This window comes from Homalodisca vitripennis, chromosome 4, assembly GCF_021130785.1.
Source record: "Homalodisca vitripennis isolate AUS2020 chromosome 4, UT_GWSS_2.1, whole genome shotgun sequence".
In the NCBI taxonomy this organism is placed as follows: domain Eukaryota; kingdom Metazoa; phylum Arthropoda; class Insecta; order Hemiptera; family Cicadellidae; genus Homalodisca; species Homalodisca vitripennis.
In genome coordinates, this window is record NC_060210.1 from 32,728,108 (window position 1) to 32,754,687 (window position 26,580).

Below are 26,580 nucleotides of genomic sequence, written 5' to 3' on the forward strand. Positions count from 1 at the left end.
CCATCTCACTTTAAGACTAGTTAGTCATTGCGGACGTTCATTAGTTGATCAAAGCTCATCTGTCATTCCATTGGCAATTGCTGAGAGAAGTTTACACCATAGGTCCATTCTATACAGTAGTTTAAAAATGATTGTGACTAGATATTACAAATTTTACATGCCTTTAAGACTTTAATGAACCACTGATCTTTTGTTGTAATTGAATAACAGAGTTCATTTGTTTGACAAATAATGGAGTGTGATAATGAATATATTCAGCCACTCTATTGATCAGTGTTAACAAAATGCAGAAGTTAGATTACTGGTTATCACTGAAGCCTGTTCTCTGTTGATACTGTATCAGTCAAATTTCCGTTGTAGTTTATCACTCCTCATTTTATTACTTTTTGATGATGGAATAACATGTATCATGGAGAAAAATAACATTAAAACAGTAAAAATTAGGTATTTGTTTGTGTTGATAAAAATGCAAGAAAACTTTGTGAAACTGTGGGTTGACTTACAATAGAAAGATTTAGAGCGAGAAGACTGTGAAGGTTATTGAGTTACACAATGGAGGATGCTGTAAGACTCCAGTGCTCAGACACTCCTGCAGCTGTTGAAAGAGGACATGTTTTGTACAAAGTTGAGAATCGCCTGCCTTTTGTGTTTTCATTCTTGAATGCTCTTCAGGTAAGTAAAAATCACTTCTTTTAATTACTTATATGACAGTAATACTTACTGCAATCATTATTTTCAACATTAATAAATACAAACTTAAGTTTGAATATATAATGTTTAGAAGAAGAAATAAACAGAAGTGATAAAAAGCACTCTAATAAAATACATAACTAATGTAGTTTTAAAACATTGTGTTTTTCAATTGATTGTGTAGATCCTATTGTGTAATGTACTACATATCCTGTGGCTGCCTATACTGTTGTCTCCAGCTCTTTGTCTCCTTCCTGCCGATCCTGCCAAGGTAGTTCTGGTGTCCACAGCCTTCCTTACCTCTGGAGTTGTCACTACCTTGCAGTCCTTCCTCGGAGTCAGGTAATTAAAAATATTGTTTCTAAGTAAATAATACTGGTGTTGAGTGTGTTGGTAGAACAGTAGTTAAGATGGTTTCATTTGTTTTATAACAATCTTCTAGATACATTTTGAGGAAAATTAATGGCATCAAATCAATAATTTGTCTTCCTTTTTGGGTCTTGTTATTCATTTCTGAAGTATTGGAACATTTAATGATAAATTAAATCTTTATAAGTTTTAACAATTAACATCATCAGGTAAGTTATAAATTCCAACCTATTGTTGGATGCTGTAATCAAAACTAGTACGACTTCATTTAATATACACTACGGAAGTGATTATGTGAAGTTGAAAGAACCAAGCCTGTTTTAGATAATCATAATCATAAACCTTTATTGTCTGTAAGCAAAAACATACATGCAATAAACAACGTCAATGGTGATCAACAAAGAGATCGATGAGATACAAAACAGTACAGTAGTTTGACTAAAAAATTGAAACATTTACATAAAGTTATAAAGATTTTAACATTCAAAGTTAACAAGGGTAAAATTTATAAATTTACAGATCTAAGGCTAAAAAATTCATTTAAATCATAAAAAGGGGTTAAGCTTAATTAATTGTAACATCTTTAGATCAAAGCAGATCACTACTAAAAAATTGCTTACATTATTGTTATAGATATCTAAAAAGTGAGCACTATGCATACGCATATGTCTGTATGAAATGAAATGCACAGCACTTTCTAACTTTGTTAATTAGGGAATTTTATAAAATAATACATCTGTTTGTTAAAACAACAATATTTTTATATATACATGGTGCTCAGCCAACAATAAAGTCTTGTAGCTTGTGTGTGTTTGACTCATAAGTTGCCTACTACAGTAACATGCTCAAAGCACATTTTGTATTCAGACAATATGATTTCCCTTCGGTAGTAATGCAGAAAAAATCATAAAAAGTGTTATTTCAGTAACTTTTTATTCTAAAATATTGTTATAGCTTAATAACGACTGAATTACAAAAGAAATTTAATTCTTATAATGTACTTCCTATAACCTGAAACTTTTTGGATAACTACATTCTTTATAATCATGTCCCTAGTATAACCAGAATGTGCATTAGGCCCTTGAGGCTTCATTGGATGGTAATAGACCACTCCTTATTGAAGAAAAAGCTACATATTTATCACGATTCATGAAATTGAAACAGTACGTGACCAGTGCATGTGATCACGTAACCTTCTTAAACATTCACCTTGCAATAAAACTGACTAAATAAAGTTTGATTCTATCATTTCTTTTATTTAATTTAGCTTAGAAGTATTGATACTCTTGACTTTTCCAAGAAATATGTCTCTTTCAGGTCACATGATCATTTCCTTAACATCAGGAAGCAATATACTCACTTGTAAAGACATATAAGAGTAGATAATCTTTGGCCTTCTTTATCATATAATTTATGGATATGATAAATTTAGTTGAAAATATTAACTTTTTATATCCAAACCAATGTTTATACATTTTATTTAAAATACCCCGTATTAATAAAAAAAACTTTTCTCAAACATGGAATTTGAATGCTTAATAAAATCCATTAGATGACTAATAAAATACCACAAGATACACCATTTTTAAAAAGTTTATGAAAAATTGAAAAGATTGATAACATTTCAATTTTGAATAAAAAATATCATTTAAATGTGATAGAAACCGAATGAATGCAATAATTGTTGAAGTTTGATATTTTATTGTAATTAACATAGTTTCGTCAAGATGCATAATTCTACCAAGATCAGTTTGTAAAACTTTTATTAAATCTACACTTTTAGGTACCAACCAATTTGCCACAGTACAAATTCCTAAGTAAATGATGGTATAAAAGTGATATTCTTTATTTGTATTATATTGAATTAAAGAATCAATATATTAGCCAGGAATCGACTAACCTGGCCACAACTAAAGAGTATATTGTAACTTTAAATTAAGTCAAATTTTCTTATAATATCAGGTTAGTTTCACAGTAAGTTGTGCTTATTTTAATAAATATTTGACAGGAAAAAAGCAGTAATTTTTACTAAAAACCAAAATTAATAGTACTTTCTATTTTTTTTCGTTTCTCTAGACCTTGAAGGCTACCAAAATTTTACAGGATTAAGAAAATAATTAGATATAATCTTTACTACAATAGTAATTGTCATAATCTACTATATGAGGCCAATGTGCAATTAAAATCTTTACATAAATTTGTGGCGTTTGCCACTTTATTTTGTTGGCCGTTGGACGTGCCGGCAGCAGTTTCCCTACAGCTGGTCGAGTCGTCTGCTTTTCCAGGTGGTTTACCTCTACTTCTAGATGTTTCTGTGGATTTCTGCCTGTTTTGATTGGTTCTAGTTTTCAGGTTTCTAGATCTCTGGAATTAGGTTTCTTGCCCTCTTCTCTTCAGGCTTCCGTAGGGCGAGGACGTCTTAGGGTTTTAGTGGTCGGAGTTTTATAATCAAAGCTGGCTGCCCGCTCCCTCGACGAACCGGCACGGTGTTTTGGTGTTAATATCGTGAGGCCTACCTTCCAATCAACGTTTCACGACCTCGTTTAATTAATTAGGGCCCAGTCGTTCCAAATTCAGTGTACAAATTCGTCGCAAATTTATATAAGGCCTCAATATCCTTGAAATGTGCAATAAAATTTCAAGTTGGATTATCATGGTAATTTATCATGAAAAATAAACTTTGATACAACATGGTAGGAATGTGCCATACTATTTATCACGTAACAGGTTTCGCTGAGATCGCAGTTCTCATTGCCATTATGGTTATCTATAAGAGCTATTTAAAATTATTTTCTAATGCTCAGCCAATTATTTATGTAGAGTGGTGAAACTTACACACCCAAATCAACAGCTAGGAAAGAGACGGTTCTTGACTAGATGGTAGTCCGCATGCCACCTTTAGATTGATAAGATATTGTTGGCACAGTGAATTCTATTGCCTCCATAAAAGTTTTCCAGCAAAGCCAATTTGTTCATGACACTAGGATTGCTATTGAGAAAAGGTTGCTGGTGAAGTCAATGTATCTTCAGTTCTGACGTGGCTGGTGACAGATGTGTAGGATGGCTGGTGTATTCCTAATGCCATTATGAGATTAGAAGGTACGATTGCCAGAAAAACCTATATGTTCACAATAGTAGGTTGATGATATAAAGTTCTTGGGAAAACCAGTGTATTTTATGTCCTGTCATGAGTCTTATGAGTTAGATTTGAATCTGATGAAGCTGTGTATACAACTGTATACACAACACCTTGAGACTGGTGAGATAGACGTGTTAGTGAAGATTATATAGTTAGTGAATTAAATTTATAGACCTATATCTTTCTAGTGCTTTCATAAGGCTAGCCTGGAAGAAATTGTGCACTGATATTGACAGAGTGTGGGATTGTACAAAGCTAAAGAAGTTACTAGGAAAAGATCCTATTTTGCCACTTGGTAGTCCCAGGGATGACCAAGGCAAATACATTATTGATCCTGAGCATGCGAGTCATTCATAATAGAGTTTGTTACACCAGGAAGTGGACCCTGAGAATGCTTGAAGGGGCGACACATTTAGTCCCTATAAATCACCTAGGGGTCAGGGTAAAACCAGCCTGCTTACAACAAAGTTCCACCTTCTTCCCTGCTTGTGCATATTATTCAGGGTATCAGTAGCCTCAGATACATTTCTTTACCCTGAAAAATGTCCAGGGTTGTATTTGTAATAAAATAAGGGAAGTCTGGTTTCAATTAGGCTAAATCTTTTAGACCATTCTGTTTGTCCGCCTTTCTTTTAAAGGCTCTGGAGAAGATGGTTGCAAGATTTGTATGAGAGGGGCATCTTTTGCATTGTTTTCTTTATGCAAATTAGCATGCTTAACTACAATAAATTATGTCCATGCTTAACTACAGGAACATGATGTGATTCTGCCCTGCGTACAGGATGATACAACAATGTGATATAACGGTACAGGATTGATAAAGCGCTGAGAGAGCAAGGGTTTTCGAGAACACTTGCACTCAGGCAATTGATAAGAGGTCTTGGGGCATGGCATTGATGGTCAGACTACATAAAGGCCATGCCAGTCATGGATAGGATAGTGACTAGCACTCTTCTGGGGATGAGGATCAGTGCAAGATTAACCAGGGGATGCTCTCAGGGCGGTTTTCTTTCTCTCCACTATTATGGAATCTGGTTGATGATTGCATCTGAACAGTAGTGACGTCTTTGTCACAGTCACAATGTTAATCAATGGAGCTCTGAACTTAGTAGTAAATTGGTGTGGTATACAATCCAGCAGAGGCTGCTGCTGTTGCCTTTACAAGAATCTTCAGTTAGGAGGCATTGATCTTTTTTTTAAGGCTATGTAATTGAGAAGAAGTATGAAGTTAATTATTTATGTATAGTTCTTGATAAAGGTTTACATTGGGAATCATATCTGGACAAGATCGATAGGAGAGGTGAGATGGTTCTTTTAATGCAGTGCAGTTTGGCATGATAGGCAGGTCTTGAGATCACTGGGGATACTGATACTTTCTACAGAGGCTTGGTGTGAGGGAGAAATGTCTTCCACTAATGGTTTATTTATGTCACTAAAACAGCACATCTGTTAGAATTACAGGGAAGAGGCTATGCAAGAAACTGGTGATCCATATGGGTCCTTATTCCACAGTATTTTAAGGAAAAGTTACTGCCATTATGGAATGTGCTTGTGAAAATCTTCGTCAAAGATACAAGAACATGATAGTTGTCACTTTTACTAATAGCCAGGCAACTTAAAACCATTGAAGTCTTGTATATTCAACTCCAAACCTGTCCGGGATTATTGCCATGTCATTCCTCCACTCAGTAGGATCAACATTGTCACTGTTTATTGGGTTTATGGTCTTGAGGGAATCATGGGGAATAAGAGGGTTGACACACTCTGGCAAACTTAGGCTCTTTATCCTGATCATAACCAAAAGGTGGAATTCATAAGTTTGGAGCTGTCTCGAGGTGAGTACAAACTGAATAATGCATATCAATTTGTTATTTCATTGCTGCTAATAAAAACAGTTTTACTTTCTCATTTCAGGGCCCCAAAACACTGCCCTTTAAATTTAAAGTATAATTATCCTAAAAAAAGATCAGGAAGGTATCATATATTTGAATGACCAACACTTATTTCAGAAGTATTTGGTATGTCATTCTATCCTTTTATTCAATAGGAAATTTTGTACAAATCCACTAGTTACAGCTAGTTTCTAAATAAATTAACAAAATCTATTTAAACCTAATTCTAATCTCTCTTTCATTTCTGTTCATTCCAATCAATAATCTTTGTCATAAATTTTTATGAAAATTTGAGGGCATTTAAAGCGCTGCTGTATATATGTATGTACTCGTATACCCGGATCTCTCACTTGCCAGGTGAGTTTGTTCCGGGTATATATGTATGTACATATACACACTGAGAGATCCGGGTTTGAGTTTTGGTGGAGCATGTACTTTTTGTGATTCAATGTTTATGTATATATATATATATATATATATATATATATATATATATATATATAATTTAATAGTACTTAATTTGTAATATACGAGTATTATGCATCATGTTTATCAGACTCCCAACTGTAACCGCCCCAAGTGCACTGTATGCTACCAGTTTTCTCTCCCTATTGCGGACAACGCATGAATGTCCGAGCAATGGGGACTTGTATGCGATGGGCCCTGAGCTGCGGGCACTTGAGTGGCAAACTCGACTACGTGAGCTACAGGGAGCCTTGATTTTCGCTGGTATCCTACAGACCCTACTTGGCATCTCTGGTGAGCTTTTTCAGTTCTGAGACTTGAATTATATTACTGCAAACTTAAGAATTTTAGCTTTTGAAAACCAATAAATGAAACAAATTAGTAATATAAATAAACTGATAAATATTATTACAAAAATTGTGTCTTCTAAAAATTTTTCTGATAACTTTAATTACTAGTACTAACAAGAATTTTTTGAAGTTATAAAGAATTTAAGAGCTTTCTGTACTGACAGCTATTTTGCATTTTGTTTTATAAGAAGAAATGTTGACCTATAAACCCTTATCCCTTACCCTTGACCATTTTATTCCCTTAGTTTTGGTCAAAAAGTTTTGCAAGATGTTTCATTTTTACAATGTACAGTCTATAGATTTTCATAATCTAATCAAACAGAATTGTAAAAATTATAAGTATAATTATTTCTACATATAATATTTGTTTTGGATTCAAAAAGTGCTTGAAAAACTAATTTTAACACCTTAAGGACATAGTTTACAATAATAAATATAGATATAACTAACAGTCATCTGGATACATATCTATAAAATGAAACATGTTGCAAAGTTCTTTGACCAAAAGTGATGTGTGAAGATTGGTTTTTAACATTTTTCATATGGAACAAAACTAAAGATAATAATAGTAAAATTAATTCTGAGAAGAAAAGAACTTTATGAGAAAAGTTTCTCATAGCTTCACCTATAATTTTCCAAGTAAATACTAATTTACTAATAATAATTTAATGAATTTTAAAAGTAATAATTTTTCTTTTTTCTAAAGAGAAGCAAAACATATCTTGATGATGCTAAGCAAAACACCCAAACATCTACTGAGCTCAAAACAATGTTACTATAACTATACCACTGTTAGTCATAGCAGTGCTGGCTGTATATGGAAGTATCGATCTCCTCCACGCTATTTAGAAGCAGGTGTCCCTTAAGGGTCTGTTTTGGGACCAATATTGTTTTTGATTTTTATTAATGACTTGCCCAAGCAGCTTAACTATCTTGACAAATTAATTCTATTTTGTAGATGACACTACACGTCAAATTAGTCTAAACAAGTCTAACTGGCTTAAGAAAAACAAACTTTCATTAAATATCCCAATAACATCAATATTTAACTTTCACTTTATCACAAATACTGTTGAACAAATATAAATAATATTCTTTAAAAATAAATTGACTTCTTTTAAACTTGCAAATTTCTTGGTGTTATATTTGACGAAAATTTGAGATAAGAAAATCACATCAATCAATTAATTGGAAAATGAAAAATCATCATTTTATGCAATTAGAACAAATAAAGATCTAACTGATCTAATAATGGTAAAAACTGTTTATTTTGGTAATTTTAGGTCTTTAATTAGGTGTTGTTTGCAGGGGAATGTTACCGTTTATAGAAACAGTTTTCAAAGCTCAGAAAAAAGCAATTAGGGTATTAAGAAATTTAGACCGATCATGCAAGAACCATTTTAAAGATCTTTGAATTTTGATATTGAAGGGCATGTGTATAATGGAAACCCTGATTCAAATTTACAAAAGTGTACAAACAAAACCTCTCATTTCCCAACAAAAATTATTTTACACAGGATATTAATGCTAATCCTGTACTAATTCACAAAACTACCCACTTTGAAAAAGCATTTTCTTATAACAGCCAATATTTTTTCAATAAATTACCATTAGCATGTAAGCAGATTCTAACATTAAAGTTCTTAAAAAAAGCCATTAATAAATGTTGCTGGAAAATTAAATAACTACATATGATGATTTTAAACCAGATTCACCATGAACTTAGAAACAGTGTCCATATTGACTCCATGATGTACTTAAAATTATTTCGAAAATTTAGTATAATTTTAGTGTAAGATTAAATTAATTTATATTAGTATTTAGGTTTCTTATCTATTCAACGAGCCTTATAACACTCTAATATGTTCTCTTGGGCTAATAAAGAATTTAATTTCTTGAACAATAAACAGGAGTATCTGTTTGAGTTTCTTCTTCTTTGAGTTTATCTGTAAAAGGTCATACATTACTGACACAGGCTGTAAGATAAAAGGCAGAATAGTGTCTTGATAATTGATAAACATTATGGAATCAATTCTGTAAACAACATTTACTGAGTTAAACAATGATTTATTAACTAAGGAAATATGCTAGGATATATAATACAAAATGAATGAGGACGAACATTTTTTCTTGCATTAATTTCTTTAGTTTTTCATTTTACTTATATTGCATTGGTTTAATCACATGAATTTTCTTTAAATAGTTAAATGTAATAAGTGGAGTTAACAAAACATAATTTTATAACTTTAAAGCAAAGTAATACTTTGAAGTATTAGTAATTTTGGTATAAATTTTGGTAATATACTGTCATCAGAAGGTATGTTGCTTTTTGCTCTAATTTTCCAATTCTGAAAATAATTTTTGGGTTACTTTGAGGCCGAGTTGAATGTATACTAAAATAAAATAGGTTTTGTATCCTACCATCAATCCATTTCAAGTTCATGTGTTCATATGGTAACTTGTTTTGAAGGTTAACCTTTCATTGTTGAACCTCAGTAGCCGTGGTGGTGGATGACTTTGTAATAAAATTAAAATTACACAACACATATATAAATAAACAAACAAATATCACTTGCACATTGACACAAAACTTGATCACACGTGATGTTACATGTTAGACTCCAATGACAGGTGGACAAAACATGTCAACACATGAACTTGAATTTGATTGACACGAGGATACAAAACCTATTTTTATTTTAGTCATTATTATTGGTCCTGGGCTGTCTAAAATGAATTATAATAGAATATATTACTGTTATATTGTATAAACACACAAGAATTTAATAATAGGGCATAAGATGAAATAATGTAGTTCTATTTCCACAATCCATTTTTCTTTTGGTACAGCCATATATACAAAGGAGCGATGACAAAGGCAACTGTACTTCACATTATGTTTAAATTATTAACAATAAAATTCTCTAGTCCACTCAAGATTTGGAGTGAAAGAAGACACAGTTTTGGTCTAGTTTTCACTGCAAATATAGTAATAGTGTGTTATAGGTCTTCAGGCCAGGCTGTGTCGAGTATTGAGTCCAGTGGCAGTCGCTCCTGCTGTGATCTTAGCTGGTCTCACCTTGGTCCAGGACTCCATCTCTCATCTGACTGAACACTGGATTCTAACAGCGGGGTCAGTAACTCTTTTATAATACTTGTACAGTTAAAGCACTGAGTTGCACGGCCTTCAGGTCTTGAGGAGTCTTCTAGAAGAGGTACCAGTGACAATAAGATGTGTGATTCATTTGTTGCAATCATAACCTTCATCTTGATTGTGCATTTCAAATTAAAAGGTAAAAATTCAGCCCATGGAGTCCCCAAATAAACATCCCCTTTGATGAAATTTTAAAGAAACTCCACAATCAACTACTAATTCTGTACTGACTGTCTAAACATTTAGTGTCTTCTCATCTTTTGAAAGTGCTTTTGGTTTAAACCAGGAAGGAGCTCAATAGGACTTGCATTCAGCTAAAGCAAACAAAATATTGAATTACATTAATGGGGCTACCAACAAACATAAAACTGCTTGGATATTTTTCCAAGTAAGAAAACTAGTACTTTTATATATCTAGTATTAGTACTAAATGACAAGAATGGTAATCTTATGTGATACCCAAAATTAGTTTCTGAAAGCTCCAATACATTTTTTCCAGAAATAGGCCAACGTTTTAGAGAAACTTATAGTAATTCTTCACTTAAACTTCCAAAACCATCCCCATCCCCTTTTGATGTATGTTCTTTTATATTTCTTGTCCCAACACACAATAATGAAATTATTTAGAAGATTAAGTCCTTGAAAACAAGCAATTCATGTGGAGTTTTATCTACAATTCTGAAAAGCTGTGTAGACTTATTGGTCGAGCCTCTTGTTCTTATTGCAAATTTGTCATTTGAAACTGTGAAATTTCCATCAAGCTTAAAACTTTCAATGGTAAAACCTGTTTAAAAATTAAGGATGTCCTAATAAACTTCACAAATACTGTCCTATATCCACAATTTCAACATTTTATAACCATTGCAACATAGAGCTAACTTGGAAGAAGATTTAGACTTTGAGCTTGGCTCTATTTGGTCCGAGGATAAAACCTTGAGGGAATCTATACAGTATCTTCCGTTTTTCTGATAGTTGTTTTCTCAAACATACCTTATCATCAATAAAAGGTATTTCAACAGTGTTTACAGTTGAGTAGATAATAGGAAATCCAATCATATGACCTTCCCCTGAAACCTAATCATTCTAGTTTGTTCAGTTTAACAATGAGTGGAATAGAGATATACAAATAACACAATAGGGGTACACCTAATATGCTCAATCAAGGTATGGGTTGCCATTTGAAACAATGAATTGTCTTTTCTTGTGACATAGCAGTAAATAAAGAGTCAGGTTATAGCAAAGTCTGGGAATGTAATCAAGAATCAAGAATCAAGAATCAAGAAGAATCAAGAAGTTTATTAGCCATTGGTCACAACAATATGAAATAGGCATCGTCAAAATATACAGCACTGATATTTACAACAACAAAATTAGTTATTACAATATTGTACTATAATTATACTAATTTTATGACCAAGTAACAGGTTTGATATAATCTATGAAGAGTGTGCACATGGTTTGTTAATTACGTTATAGCTAATACAGTATAGAAAATCAGAAATCTACAAATCAAACTAATCAAAAAATGATATTTATGTCAGAATCTAAAAATTCTTTTAAAGAGTAGAATGGATTGCATATGAGCCAGTTACTTATCTTTAGTTTAAAAATATTGAAAGGAGTCATTGTAGCAGATGCAGGCAGCTTATTATAAAAAGTTATGCAATTGAATTTAAAAGAGTTGCCGGTTTTGACTAGCCTGTGCTGAGGGAGATCTAATTTGTTTTTACCCCTGGTATTGTGTTGATGAAAATCTTGTCTGGTATTGAAATCTGTAATTTGTAATTTTGTATAGACTAGTATATGGAAAAATGTAAAGGTTAATAACTGTCATGAATTTGAGATTGATAAAAAGTGGTTTGCAATGTTCTAGAGAGCTGCTTCCACTGATGGTTCTAACTACTTTTTTTTGAATGAGAAGAATATCATTCACAGCATTGGAGTGACCCCACAAAACAATGCCATAGGAAATGTGTGATTGAAAAAAGGCAAAATATGCCACTCTCAAATATTCACAGCTAACAAAATCCCTCAGTTTCCACATTAGATACAAGACTCTAGATATTTTTCTACATACATGGTCAATGTGTGATTTCCAATTAAGCTTGCTGTCAAGATGAAAACCCAACAATTTTACAGATTGATCTTCATAATTTTCAGATAAGCTGAGAAGCAGATTTTGCGTTTTCTCCTGATTACATATCAGTCTATTAGAAGTGAACCAATTTAAAGCCAAGCTGTGAGATGCATCCATGTTTTCTTTCAGAGTATTCAACTGCTTATTAGATGAAAAAAGAGTGGTGTCATCAGCATAAATAACAATGTTAGACAACATATTAGAGGGCAGATCATTTATAAAAATGATGAATAAGAATGGTCCTAAAACTGAACCCTGTGGTACACCTGTGGCCACAGAAAGAGTGGTAGACTGCTGAGCTTGAACAGAAACATATTGTACTCTATTCGATAGATATGACTGCAATATATTAATGGAATTTTCTGATATACCATAGATCTTAAGTTTGTCGAGGAGGATGCCATGATTCACGCAATCGAACGCCTTACTTAAATCAATGAGTGTTAAAGCAACTGACTCCTTTTGTTCAAAAGCATGAAGTGCTTTAACGACTATTTCTGTAACGGCAGAAGTTGTAGATTTATTGGTACGAAAGCCATGTTGGTTATTACTGATTATATTATTGGACTCAAAATGTTGATTAAGTTGATGATACATTATAGATTCAAAAACTTTTGATAAGATGGGGACTATAGAAATTGGGCGATAGCTTTGGGGCAGAGATCTGTCCCCTTTTTTGTAGACTGGCAATACCTTGGAAATTTTTAGAAGATCAGGAAAATATCCATGTAATAAGCATTGATTGAAGATGAAAGCTAATGGTGAACTGATGTGTTTTATTGTGTTCTTGACAATATAATTAGATATACCATAAAAGTCGGAAGTTTTAGAGTTTGACAATTTAGCAGCTACCTTAGTTACATCAGTTGGGGTGATTAATGACCAAGTAAATTGAGGTACACAGTTAGTTAAAGTGTTAGCCAGTAGGTTGGTTGCCAATATGTCAGTGTTATCAATGTTAGTTTGAATGTCTGCCACCGACTGTATGAAATACTGGTTAGTTAGGTGTGGATCAAGTGTTGTTGGTGTCACACCTGTGTTGTTATCTAGCTCTGACTCAATAAATAAAACTGAGAATGATTGTTTGAAGGAAATTTTAGCACTCAAAACATTTATATAGACTCCTTCAAGAATCACGTAAAAGAAACGAAAAATCTCTGTATCCTCAACTGACATTCTGTGTTCAAAACTCAACAATAATATGATTTGTGATAAACAATGGGATCTTCAATTATAAAGGACAACTAACCACCATTAGTTTTTACTCCAAAATAGCAGAAACTTTTTTGTCCTATAGGAACTTCAGTGAACAGAATTTCATGACACTCAAAAACCTTCAAGCCGCCAGATAGACCAGATATAACCAATAGAGACGCTGAACATCTGATAACATTTATTAGATCCCAGGAGAGGTTTATCATAACTGGAGGAGGGTAACTGCTCTGAAACAGACTATATTATACTTCTCAAAAAGAAAGTATTATGAGAAGAAAATGTCCTCTCTACCACTTGACCTCTGGATGGGAGTTAAAGATCATGGGAAAAAACCATACAGGATATTAAAAAAGTGGCACACCATTTCAATGATTTCTTTGTCAATGTTGCTGATATTGCAATCAGAAGTTCTAGCCCTAATAACTGTTCAGTGTCTGCCTAAGGTACCATAACTAATCACATGTACAAGTGAATATTCTCAAATATTTTGCTGACAAACACTGAAGATATAGTTAAAACTATTGATGTTGTAAAATTAAAGCATTCTATAAGAATCCGTGATACCTCCTCTGTGGTTTTACAGATTTGCAAAGAGATAGTCTACCTGTCATTAATAAATGTAATGAACAAAGGTGTAGTAGCACAAGGTACATTTGCTCCTAAATTAAAAATAACACAAATAATACATCACAGGACAAGTGGTGCGGTCAATGAAAGCAAGGTTCCCAATGCCAGATTGAGTCTACCAAGTATATTATTTCTTGCTTAAACCCAAATAATTTTTATTTACTTTATATTATGTGTTTTATTCATTTTCTTTATCTTATATTTTAAAATTCTAATTCTATTTTTTAACTTTTAAGTATAGTTTTTAAAATTTTGTGTATGAAAAGGTGTCATAGAAGCAATATTACTTTAATGTATTAATATATTTTTCTCAGTCGATTGCCTCAAGGGAGGATAGAGGACTGACATTAACTAACCCTATAGACACAAAGGATCAGCGATTAAGAAGTTCAAAACAAATCTTTACATTGTTTCGTCACTAGAGACAACCATAAATAGGTGAAGTGGTAGTCTCACTGTCTCATCAGGTGCACTACTATATTTCTGACACGATCTCTAAGCAAGGTGGAGCAACCGAGTTTTATCAATCAATCAATCAATAAATCTTTATTTACATTTTCGTCAAGAAAAGTAATGGCGTCAATTACATAGAATGTTATAATACAATGCAATACAATGGTGTCAGGCTATGCTCCGACAAGAGTGTAGAATTCTTGAATAGAGTACAAGGGTTGATCCGTTAGCCAGGTGTCCAGTCTGTGTCCCAGGGCAGCTCCCGTTAGTGCTCTGATGTCATCCGGCAGAAGATTGTACAGTTTTGTCCCGATGTAGGTTGGTTTCTTTTCAAAAAGCATTGTTCTGTGTCGTGGAATAGGGATTCTTGATGTGCTTCTGGTGTTATGGCTATGGGTTTTAGTTTCTCTGGGAAGACCATTTTTATCAACCAGAAGTATCACTTCTTGGATGTAGATAGCAATGACGGTTTTAATTTTTAGCTGCTTGAAGGCTTCTCTGCAGCTTGCTTGCCAATCTAGTTCAGCTAGCGATCTTATTGCTGTTTTCTGAATAATGAGCACTCTGTTTAGATTTGCAACAGAGGTGGCCCCCCATATTGCAATCCCATACATAAGGTGAGTCTCCAGAAGTGAGTGGTATGCTACCTTAGCTACATCTGTGGAGCTTATCTGTTTTAGTCTTCTCACCACATAGACAGCAGAGTTCAGTTTTTTGCACAGCTCATTTATGTGTGGTCCCCAGGTCAGGTTTGCATCTAGTGTGAGGCCCAATAGTTTGCTTTCTTCTTCGAGGGAGACATCAGGTAGAACTGGGATTTGCCCTCTCCTCCTCCCAAAATTTATCTGCTTTGTCTTTTGTGGGTTTGCTGCTAGGTCATTTGATGCACAGTAGTCATATGTCATATTTAAGGATATGTACGCATTTACACTAAGTTCTTCAGCTGTGTTACCTTTGCAAAGTAAGGTAGTATCGTCGGCGTACATGACTGCAGTACTGTAGTCATTGATGTAGTTGGGGAAGTCGTATGTTAAAAGGATGAACAGTACCGGACCTAACACTGAGCCTTGTGGGACTCCCCTTGTAGTAGGGAGACACTTTGACCTGACAGTCTGGGTTACGTGTCTTGATTAGTGCTTTACCTCAACCAGTTGGGATCGTCCTTCAAGATAGCTCTTAAACCAGCAAAGCGTGATACCCTCTATTCCTAGGTTCTTGAGTTTGTTCAGAATAATTTGATGTCCCAGGCAATCAAAGGCCTTACTGTAGTCAAGAAGTATAGCTGTGGTGTACTTGTTGTTATCAATTTGGTCTATGATATATCCAGAAAGAGCAATTAGGGCGGTGGTGGTTGATCTCCCCTTCAGAAAGCCATGCTGATTTTCAGGGAGAAGGTTGAATTTATTTAAATGGTCCAGGAGTCTCCTTAAAACGATTCTCTCAACAATTTTTGAAAAAGTTGGGAGGTTAGAAATGGGACGGTAATTACTCATTTCGGTTGAGGATCCTTTTTTTAGTTTTGGGTATACCTTAGCAATTTTCATTGCAGCGGGAAAAATACCAAATGCAAAAGATTTGTTTATCACTTCTGCTAATAGAGGGGCAAAGATATCACCACAGTACTTGGTCAGTGTTGATGATATGTCATCCAGCCCACATGAGCCCCTGTTCTTTAAGCTCCCGATTATTTCTTTGACTTCTAGAGGAGTAGTGGGGGTAAGTGTCAGAGTCTGTTGTACTGGCTCCAGGCTTGGCGTTGGTAAGGTCTGTGGTGTCGTGTAACCAGCTGTCCTCAGAGTTTCTTCAGCGATGCTGCAGAAGTAGTTGTTGAATTTTTCAGCAACTTCTAGTGGGTCGTTAATCTCTCCTTCTGCTGTAGTCAGCTGAAATTGCTGTTTTGCTTTCTGACCCCTCTTGGATGTTTTCTCGCTGTTTATGACCTCCCATATAGCTTTGGATTTGTTGTTTGCCTGACGAATATGTTTGTTAGTAGCTTCTTGTCTTACCTCTCTTAGTCTAAGGTCATAGCGCTTCTTATTGTGTGTCATTATATCTTTGTCTTCTTGCTGCCCGGTCACCTCGTATGTACGTAATGATTTGAGGTAGTTTTCTTTAAGCTCATTTGCTCTCTCATCACTATAGTCAGCAAGGTTTTTTTTGAGTTTATTCCTGGTTTTCTTTATGGGACATGTGGCATTCATCTCCATTGCTACTACTCCTATCAATGCGTTGTATGCTACTTATAACATAGCTATGATAGGAAGGGTTGATTCAATCTAAATTTTGCTCTAGTTGACCTTACTTTTATTGCAGCATCTGGTATCTGACGCTGTCTCAGACTTGTTTTGAAATAGTTTACACGTATAGGGTTACATGATATATAACATATGAACACCTGCTAAGAGGGGTGGAGTGCAGATATTACTGGTGAATATCACAACTTAGTGAAGACAAAAATGCACAAAAGACTGCAAGAAGGAGAGAGAATTGAAATGTTATTACATGATAACGTAACCCCACTTAATCTATGAGGGGAGGGACTTTCAATTCCAACTGTTACCTGCTTCCATTCCTTACTTTCAATTTTCCAAGCTAGGACTCAACTACAATTTTACAATATCAATGTAACACTACATAACTTTTTATTTAGAAAATTACTCTTAACTTTCAGATATTGGACAGTATAAAAATTAAGTTTTAACTATTAAGAATCACATTTTAATGATTATTCCAAATGCAGTAGGAAATTTTTTCAGGATTGCTGTTTTTGTTGTTCTGTTTGCTTATTGCTTGCAAAATGTTCGTCTTCCACTTCCAACGTTCTCTATTGTCAGTGGCCTTACAGCAAAGTGTTTTCCTGTCTTCCAAATGTTTCCTGTAAGTATAACTGCTTTATTTTTTAAGCCAGCCATATTTTCAAATAGATCAAGCTCTTCATTGATTGTTTAAATTTCAATGATCTATAAATTACGAATATTTATGTAATTTTCAAACAAGATGTAATCATTGTCCTACAGAAAGGACATATAACAATTTTGCATTGATGATTAAATTATTAAATCTAGATTGGTTGTTAAATAATTAATCACAAAATTATAAGTAATTATACAAACAATATTTAGTTTTTTGACACTTAGATTAAAAAGTATTTTAATTGGCTGATTACTATTAAGACTTAAATGTAGTTTCTGTCCTTTAGAAGTGTTAATGTGTTTTTATAACGTTTACATTTGTCAACCAATAAGTACTAGTGTGGCGCTGCTCTTACTGCTGATTGTGTGTAGGTGTTATGGACTTGTGTTGCAGTATACCTGACATATAAGGTTGCTGGTATGTTCCACACTTCAACGGAGTATCCGGATACAAACATGATTTCCTTGAAGGAGGCTGTTGACAACTCTAAGTGGTTCTTTTTTGCAATTCCTTGTAAGTTAAGTTTTTGTATTTTTTTACATTTAGGTAAAAAAGTGAAACAACTACAATAGTGTTTTTCTTTTATTAGCTTGCTCCTAGTTAAACAATACATATGCAATCATGCCTTATTATTTATGATGTGTTGATATAGTGTAATATCAAGTGTTTCCTTCGACTTGATACAAACTATTTAGAATCATGAAAATTTATACAATATGTTTTTATAAAACACCTTTGACTCCCAAACTGGAGGTACAAGTTGTAATTTTGAAGCGCAGTACAACAAGAAGGGATGTTGTAGAGAAAAGGAGATTTTATCATAACAATCATTGACTGCATGAGTGCCTGGGAGCATTTTGTCCTGTAAATTAATGTGTCCAATGATATTCCTGTTGGAGTCTATGACTTTTCATGTTTAGTGCAGCAAGATGGGGATAATGTTCATGTCTGACCTAAGAAATGTTTGAACATTTCGTGAGGGTGCCCAATTATGCTGCTGTTAAGAGTTTCTTGCCCTTAGTACACTGTTGAGATGGGGTGGGATGCGGAGATATGGGTTATTCCAATTTTAGCTGGTTTAGGTATTATAATTATTTTAGGTTCAAATAACCTAAAAGAAGAAGATACTAAGTGATGGGTTCGATGGTAAACCGCAGGAGGTTTTTAAGAAGCTACCATTTTGGAAACAAAGATTAGAAAACAATAATTTTTCTGTAATTAAGTCTTTAAGTCATAAATCTGTATACAGCATTTAAATGTATTATAACAAGCCATTCTCACACTAAAAATTAATAAGTAAAAAATGGGGTTTTTTATAATTCTTGAGTTTTTAAAGTTTGAATATAATATTTTTGGTTTGTCTCTGATCCAGGAACAATATCAAAAGGTTGATAAAGAATTTGGGCCTATCTGTATGTTTATCACTCTATTTTTTATGCCGCTAAATAGCACGGAACGTTTCAGATGGCAACAGATTTTAGTATTTTATAACATAGGAGCACAAACACTGTAACTTTAACTAAGGTGGTAGGCCTAGAGGGCCCCCCGGGTGTTGCGATATAGTGGTCACCAGTTCGAGGGATGGGGCGGCAATAGCCCATGGCTACTGATTTTCAAATTCACCATTCCTTTATTGAACATTTTCTGAAAATTTAACTGAAATAATTAAGACTTTTCCTTGAGTCAGCTACTTAAAAGTGTGCACAAAGTCAACACTTTTATCACATATAGAACCCATAATTTCCTTTCCATTTTGTTAAGTTAATATGTACTATCAGAAAAACAATACATTGTGACAAAAAATAAAATAATTTAGTTACCCTTAAATATAAAAATGATATTATATAACATATTTTAACTATTTATTTTTTTTAAGAAAGGCTGTTTCCCTTTTAAGCTTTATTCTGCCTGTCCTTATGGGCCACTGGCCTGTGCAAGGATCTCTCCCTGTGCATCAAACAGAATAAGGGGGAGGGTCGATAGTGCAAGGTTGATAACAGTACAAGATGGGTGGTACTGAGAAAAGGTGCTATAGTCACAGACAGGATTTGAACCTGCAATATCTCTAGCAGAGATACAAAGTCCAACATCTTAGATTGCTCAGCCATCGGAACTTCCAACATGCTTCCAGTATCCTTCACTTTGGTTTAAAGCATACAAATTCATAGTCATAGTCATATTTCTTTATTAACATATTCTTCAAGAACAGTAATAGTGTCACAATGATAACAAATTACAGAGTAATGTCATTACTAAATAAGAGATGTCAGGAGTCATGTCAGAGCTTCCAATCTTCCTTATTTATTTCTGTGAATTCTTCGATGGTATATATTGGGTGGTCCACCAGGAAGTTGTGACGGCATCTTTTCAAGGCTGCTCCCTTCAGGGTTTTCATGGTTTGTGGAAGAAGGTTCCTCAACTTTCTACTGATGTAGGATGGATTTCCTCGAAAAGTGATGTCCGATGTAGAGGTAGTATGTAATTTCCTGCATGACGTGTGTTATGTGCATGAAGGGTTTTCCCTGTTTGTTCCTGTAGTTGGTCAACATATAGTATCACTTCCTGTATGTAAAGAGCAGTGATTGTCATAGTTCTCAAGGTTTTAAATGCTTGTCGGTAGCTTTGTTGGTGTTGGAGTTCCGCTAGGGTTCGGATGGCTTTTTTCTGCAGGAGAAGTACTCTGTTGAGATTTCCTGCAGAGGATCCACCCCAAACAGCAAGTCCATATCTCAGATGAGTTTCCACCATAGCAAAGTAAGCTGTTTTTGCTGCCTCCAGGGTGCCGATATATTTTATTCTGCGTACTACATATATACCAGTACTGATTTTTTTTCAAACTTGGTTGACATGCTCAGTCCATGTGAGTTTGCTGTCAATAGTTACACCAAGGAATTTGACATGGTCTTTTCTTGATACGTCAGGTGGGTTAGGAATGTGGTCCTTTCTCTTGCTGAAGTTGATGTGAACTGTCTTTGATGGATTCATGGCTAAATCATTCCTTCTGCAGTAACTGAGAGAGTTTGTGGCACTTTCATACACTCCTTCAGCAGAGTCATTCTTGATAAACAATGTTGTATCATCTGCATACATCACACAAGTAGTATTGTGATCACATATGTAAGCTGGGAAGTCATTCACAAATAAGACAAAGAGGACTGGACCCAAAACGGATCCTTGCGGTACTAAACAGGTAACAGGTAGTGGATTGGATTGGTATGAGGTAGTTACACCACGAATGGTGGTTTGCAGTTTGACTATTTGAGATCGGCCTGTGAGGTAGTTACACCACGAATGGTGGTTTGCAGCTCGACTATTTGAGATCGGCCTGTGAGGTAGCTTACAAACCAGTTGTTAGCTGTGTCTCTGATTCCCAGCGATGTTAATTTCTTTGAGATGATGTTGTGGTCCAAGCTGTCAAACACCTTGCTGTAATCAAGAAGAGTGCAGAAACATATTGTTCTTTGCCTATTTGGTCAATAACATGTCCAACAAGGCTGATGATGGCAGAGCAAGTTGATTTTCCTTTCAAAAATCCATGTTGCTTTTCAATAATCAGATTTTCTTGTTTTAGGTGAACCATGAGTGTGTGTAAAGCTATTTTTTCAATGATTTTTGAGAACGTTGAAATTAGAGAGATGGGGCGGTAATTTTAAACTCCTGATGTTGAACCTTTTTTATGTTTGGGGTATACTTTAGAGAGCTTAAGGGCTGTGGGGAACTCACCAAGGCTGAAAGATTTATTGATTATGCTAACTAAAGGTGGTGTTAGTTCTTCAGAGCAGTGTTTCACAATTTTTGAAGAATACTCATCCACTCCACTTGACAATTTTGATTTTATGGCCTTTATAATGTTCTGTACTTCATTGATGCATGTTGGGGTTAACAGTAGAGATTTATCAACATAGTTTAATGGAGTTTCGTTGTTTTCAATACCATCAGGTTCCCCTGGGGAGCAGTTATTCTGTTTGAGCGTCAATTCTGCTACTTCTGTGAAAAAAGAGTTAAAGTAGTCTGCAGTTTGTGTGGGATTGTCCATATGTTTCCCATTCACTGAGAGACATATTTTTGGTTGTAGTTGGTGTTTTCCTCTTCTCTCTTTGTTTATGACATTCCAAAGAGCTTTACTTTTGTTATCAGCCGAATTGATGAAGTGAGCATTAGCATTTTTTTAGGGCTTTAAGTTTGTTGTCATAGTTTTTCTTTTTTACCACCATATCTTCTTTGTCTTGGATATTTCCTGTGGTTTCGAATTTGTGCAAGGCTCTTAGGAAGTTATTTTTAAGGTCTTTGGCCTCATTGTCATAGTATAAATGTTTCCTTTTGTGTTTTTGCCTACATTGTTTAGTTGGACAGGCAATGTCTAGCGTTGGTTGGAGAGTTCTATGAAAGATGATGTATGCTTGCTCTGCATTTGGGGCCACATAGACAGTGTTCCAGCTTTTGTCCATTAGGAGAGATTTGATCTGGTCTATGTTAGAATAACTAAAATTTCTCTTGAGAGTGACTTTTGGTGGGATGTTTACTCTGCAGTAATATATTTTTGCAATTTGAGCAGTGTGGTCAGAAAGCCCAGTTTCGAGTATGGCTGTGTCAATGTTGTCTTCTACTATGTTTGTGCATATGAAGTCAATTGAAGTGGCAGTGCTATGTGTGATACGTGTTGCAGGAAGTGGCAGTCTTCGAATGTTATGGGTGGATAGTTCATCTTCTAGGATAGTGTTGTTTAGGGTTGTTCTCATCCTGTCGATGTTTATATCTCCAACAAACATGATTGGTTTACTGTGTGCCTGAGTATATTCTAAGATGTTAGATAAGGCATTTACACTGGCGTGTACATTTTCTTTGGGGGGGGATCGGTATACCCCAAGAATGTGTATGTATTTATCCATGGATTCAATTGTTGCCATTGCTGCTTCACAGCTAAATTCTTGGCAGAGGTGGGATATGTCAATTGCTGCTGTGCAATTTACTAGGGTTTCTTTGGCATATATGGCTACACCACCAAGCTTATGGCTTTCTCTGCAGTATTCAGCTATCAGAAAGTACCCTTCAATTTTTGTATTCTCTATTTCAATTTTGTTCAGGCTATGTTCGGTAAGCACTAGTATATTGGGGTCAATGTCATTAACAAGATGATTGAGTCTGTCTAATTTATTGACCAGTCCACGGATGTTTTGGTGTAGTATTTTTAGGTTATTTGGGCTTTTTTTAGATTTGAGTTTATAATGTACCTGCTTTTGAATTTGGTCTTTTTCTGTTGGGTTTGGTTTAAAAAATGATGGTTGTTTTTATGACTTGAATTTTCAGTTACTGTCGTCAGATGGTGTGATAGAGCCGTTACGTTAGTTTCTATAAATTCTTGTGTTGCTTTATAGTACTCAATATACTTGTTAAAGAAGTCCTGGTATGTTTCATTAGGTGCTTTAAGTTTAGCTGTACAAGGGGGTGACTTATTTGATTTTTGTGCTGGTTTATTGTAATTTTTAGTCTCTGGCATTGTACAATAATTTTCCCTGTGAAACATGGCTTCCGTTTCGAGCACTTCAAAGTCTTCTTTGTGACTTGGTGGATATGTGTGAGCTTGTTGCTGTTTATTTGAAATGGTTAGGATTGAGTTGTTGTGAGGTTCTTTTGATAAGGTTGTTTGGTCTTTCATTCTTTGCACTTGTAAAGAGATGCTAAATTTATTTTTAGAATTTCTTTTAAATTTTTGTTTTTTTAAAGAGTTATGAGGTTGGTTGATAGCTTCCCCTTTCTTTTGATTTCTTAGATTTTCTGTACAGTTTTGATTATCTAGATTTAAAAGGTTAAGTTTTTGCTCTAGTAAGCTGTAGTTGTTTTTTAGTTGGAACAATCTCTGTTACCAGTGGAGTCGATTCAGCTGTTGAAAATTATGGAGAATCTGTTTGTGTACTATTTTCTTCAAAAACCTCTTTTTGTGATAGATTTTCTTGGTTTTTTATGTTTTTTTTTTTAATTAATATCTCTTTACATTGCTCTTTAATCTGTTGTTCATATTCATATAGAAGTTGTGCTTGTCTTCTATCGTGGTCTTCAAAGATCTGCTGTGTATCAATAAGCAGTTGTTTTTCTTTGCTAAGTTGTTTGTTCATATCAGAAATTTTTTGTTGAAGATTTTCTACTCTTGAGAGATGAGTTTCTTCTTCTCTGCTGAAGTATTCAATTTTAGCCTCCATACTGTTTAGTAAAGAGTTTAGCCTTAAATTGTCTTCTTTGAGGGCATTATTTTCTTTAAGCAGTGCTTTCCCCAATTTTGCTGCCATGATTAGACTGTCTTCCTCATTTTACAGTTCACTTTCAATTAAGCTTTCTTCTAGCTCTGGTAGTGTACTTTCTAATATTGAGTTTTGACTAATAGAGCCTTTTAGGCTTTTTTGGGGCTGCTCTCTGTTGGAGATTTATTATAAGATATGTTTTTAAAACATGTTTCAGCTATTTTCAATGCCTCATAAAATTTTTTGTTTTTGTAATTGTCTGGTTTTGGTTTTTCATGAATTAGTTTGTTTTCTGAATACAGGCACATGTCATTTCGTTTGATATTTGCATTGTTTTCATCTCCAAAAAATGTGACATTGTATTTGGTAGTTCTGTCGGTTTTTGTAATTGCTTTTATCACTGCTGGCCAGTAGGTATATCCTTTGATCTTTACAAATACCAAAACTCCTATCTCATACAGTATATTTGTTTCTGGTTCCATTTTATTGGTCAATAGGCTAAGTCAATGTTTTTCAAATGTGAATATGTAAACTGCTTTTATAACGAGGTTTGGCAGACTCCTCGTGGTTGATGTTTTTTTAGATTTAAAAATGGAAAACTATTTTTTAATAACGAGGTTTGGCAGACTCCACGTGGTTAATATTTTAAAATTGGGAAACTGTTTTTTATAACGAGGTTTGGCAGAATCCTCGTGGTTATATCCCAGATATACCTGGCAATTACCATCTGGTTAGTCAAGTCAGTAATGTGTAGAGGCACAGGCAGAGTAGTTGTTGTGTACAGAATGCCAGTTGCTGAGTCTGCACTGTCAGCACTGCTGGGTCACCGCTCCCATATAACTGTGATGTTTGCTTCACAGCAGGTGTACTAGATTGTGTGGCATAGATCTAATTACGTCACAATTATTGCATAACTAACTTATGAGTTGGCTATCCCAGTGTTGTAGTTTCTTTTGTGAGATTCAGTTATTTGATAAGTTGATTGGGTTAGCATTTATCCTTCAGTTAGTGTAAAGAAATGTGGTTGGATCTATCTTTGTTAAAATAAAACTTTCTTGATGGTAATTGCTCTTTAAGTGTTGTACAAAACTGCCTGTGAAACCTAGGTCAGCAACTTCTAAAGCTTTTAAGTAGTGCTTATCTAGTTTTTTTTTAAAGAGTGTTTGTTCAGTTTTTAATGTGAATGGACTTACAATACTCCAGGTAAGGCGGTGATCAAAGGTTATTTGTTTAACTAAACCTAAAACCATCATCACTATTTCTTGAGACCACTTTCACTGAGACTGTAGTCAGTCAGCCATTTTGTGATTTTTTAAATTGTACTTTAGACAAATGTGGATGTTGCAGTTGAATGGGGGCTACCAACGTTATCTGTTGCAACAGCTCTACATGTGCTGCCAGCTGTGTTGCTACAATCTCTTATCTCCCTGTTCATGTTCTATGCTGCTGCCAACACCTGTGGTTAGTTATATTAATCACTTTCTTATCGTAATTAACTCACATTTAAAAGTAAACACATATTTGATACTTGACATTAAAACTGGATAGTTCATTCCACCAACTGCTGATTGTTAAAGAGTCTTGTTTATGTTTGAACATGTTCTGTAGATAAAGAGTTTGGGGAGAGTTGTTTATTCAATATTTCAGTGTTTCTTCTCGTCCATTCTTCATTGCTCTACAAATAATAAAGTACAATGATAATACATATTATTCTAAAAAAAATATTTAGATGCATAGGTATATGTAGTTTTTTAGTCATAGAGGGGCCAATATATTACTCTTAATTATCATTGGATTAACAGATAGGTCACCTGGGTAATATACATGAAATATTTGTAAAACATGAATTTCAACATTTAAACCATTATTAGAAAGTCAGAGTTCTTGAAACTGTAAAACATGACAGGTTTGTGCTGAAACTAAAGCTGAGATGATGTCTTACCTCTGATGAGAGAACAGGAAGTGCTATCTCTGCTGATAATGACTGAACATGTGGTTTAAAGGGCGCTCCATGTATAGAAATATGAGCATACCACATATTTAGCATACTTCTATTCAGCATTAAGTGTCAGCTTTGATCTGAGAAAATTCTAAAACCGAGTTTGATTCCTCATTAACAGGTGCACAACCACCGCCACAAGCAGCTGTCAGACGAGGTCTGACTGTAGAAGGTCTTGGCCTAGTATTTGGATCTGTCTGGGGAAGTGGAGTTACAACCAGCCCAGTCAACATTGGGCTCATGTCAGTTACAGGGGTAAGTTAGATTGATAAGTTCATCTACAATGAATTGAATGTTGATGAGGAATAAAACATTCTTGTAATTTTTGTGCGGGTGGAATGTATTGGGTGAATGCAAATGCACAAGCTACCATTGGAATATTTTCGTGCAGGCTGGTCTAACATTGAATATTACACAAGCAAAATATCTGCAAATGATTGAAACTATGTAAAAGATAACAAAATGATAAAATAGTTAGTGAAAACGTTACAGGTACACTCAAGAGCAGGAACTAGGAAAGTATTTAGCCAATGAAAAGTGTCTATGTGCTTATACCTGTATAATATTATTACGGCACAGTAATAATATTCTTTATTATATATTTAGTACTAATAATATTTATTATTATGTTATATATTATATCTTATATAGTTATATAAGAGTATTTCATTAGTGAGTTATAAATAAAATACTAGTCACAAAATTTCTTTCTTCTTTAATAGCTCTGTTTCTTTTACAACACTACTAATGTAAGTATAAATTATATATTTAAATCCTAAGTGCATTAACACATTGACTGCAGTGAATGCACACTGCTACTATCCCCGCTGTCCTAAAGTCGGTACAAGACTGGTGTTACGGTGAAGGTGTTAAACAACAGTTTGTTTGCCACAACCCAGCCATGCATCAATATTTGTTTCATATTGATAAATATTAAATAA

The 26,580-nt window shown here is 34.4% G+C and overlaps 1 protein-coding gene across 1 annotated transcript in view; it reads left to right on the forward strand.

The window, feature by feature from the left end:
• The window catches only part of LOC124359132 (solute carrier family 23 member 2-like), a 33,860-nt gene continuing 7,280 nt past the window's right edge, over positions 1-26,580 (forward strand). The window contains exons 1-8 of the mRNA XM_046811615.1: positions 1-672; positions 875-1,032; positions 6,647-6,849; positions 9,912-10,038; positions 17,248-17,368; positions 17,776-17,917; positions 24,988-25,101; positions 25,761-25,894. Of these exons, the coding sequence (XP_046667571.1) occupies positions 553-672; positions 875-1,032; positions 6,647-6,849; positions 9,912-10,038; positions 17,248-17,368; positions 17,776-17,917; positions 24,988-25,101; positions 25,761-25,894 (1,119 nt within the window). The 5' untranslated portion in view covers positions 1-552. The remainder of the gene's footprint in view (positions 673-874; positions 1,033-6,646; positions 6,850-9,911; positions 10,039-17,247; positions 17,369-17,775; positions 17,918-24,987; positions 25,102-25,760; positions 25,895-26,580) is intronic.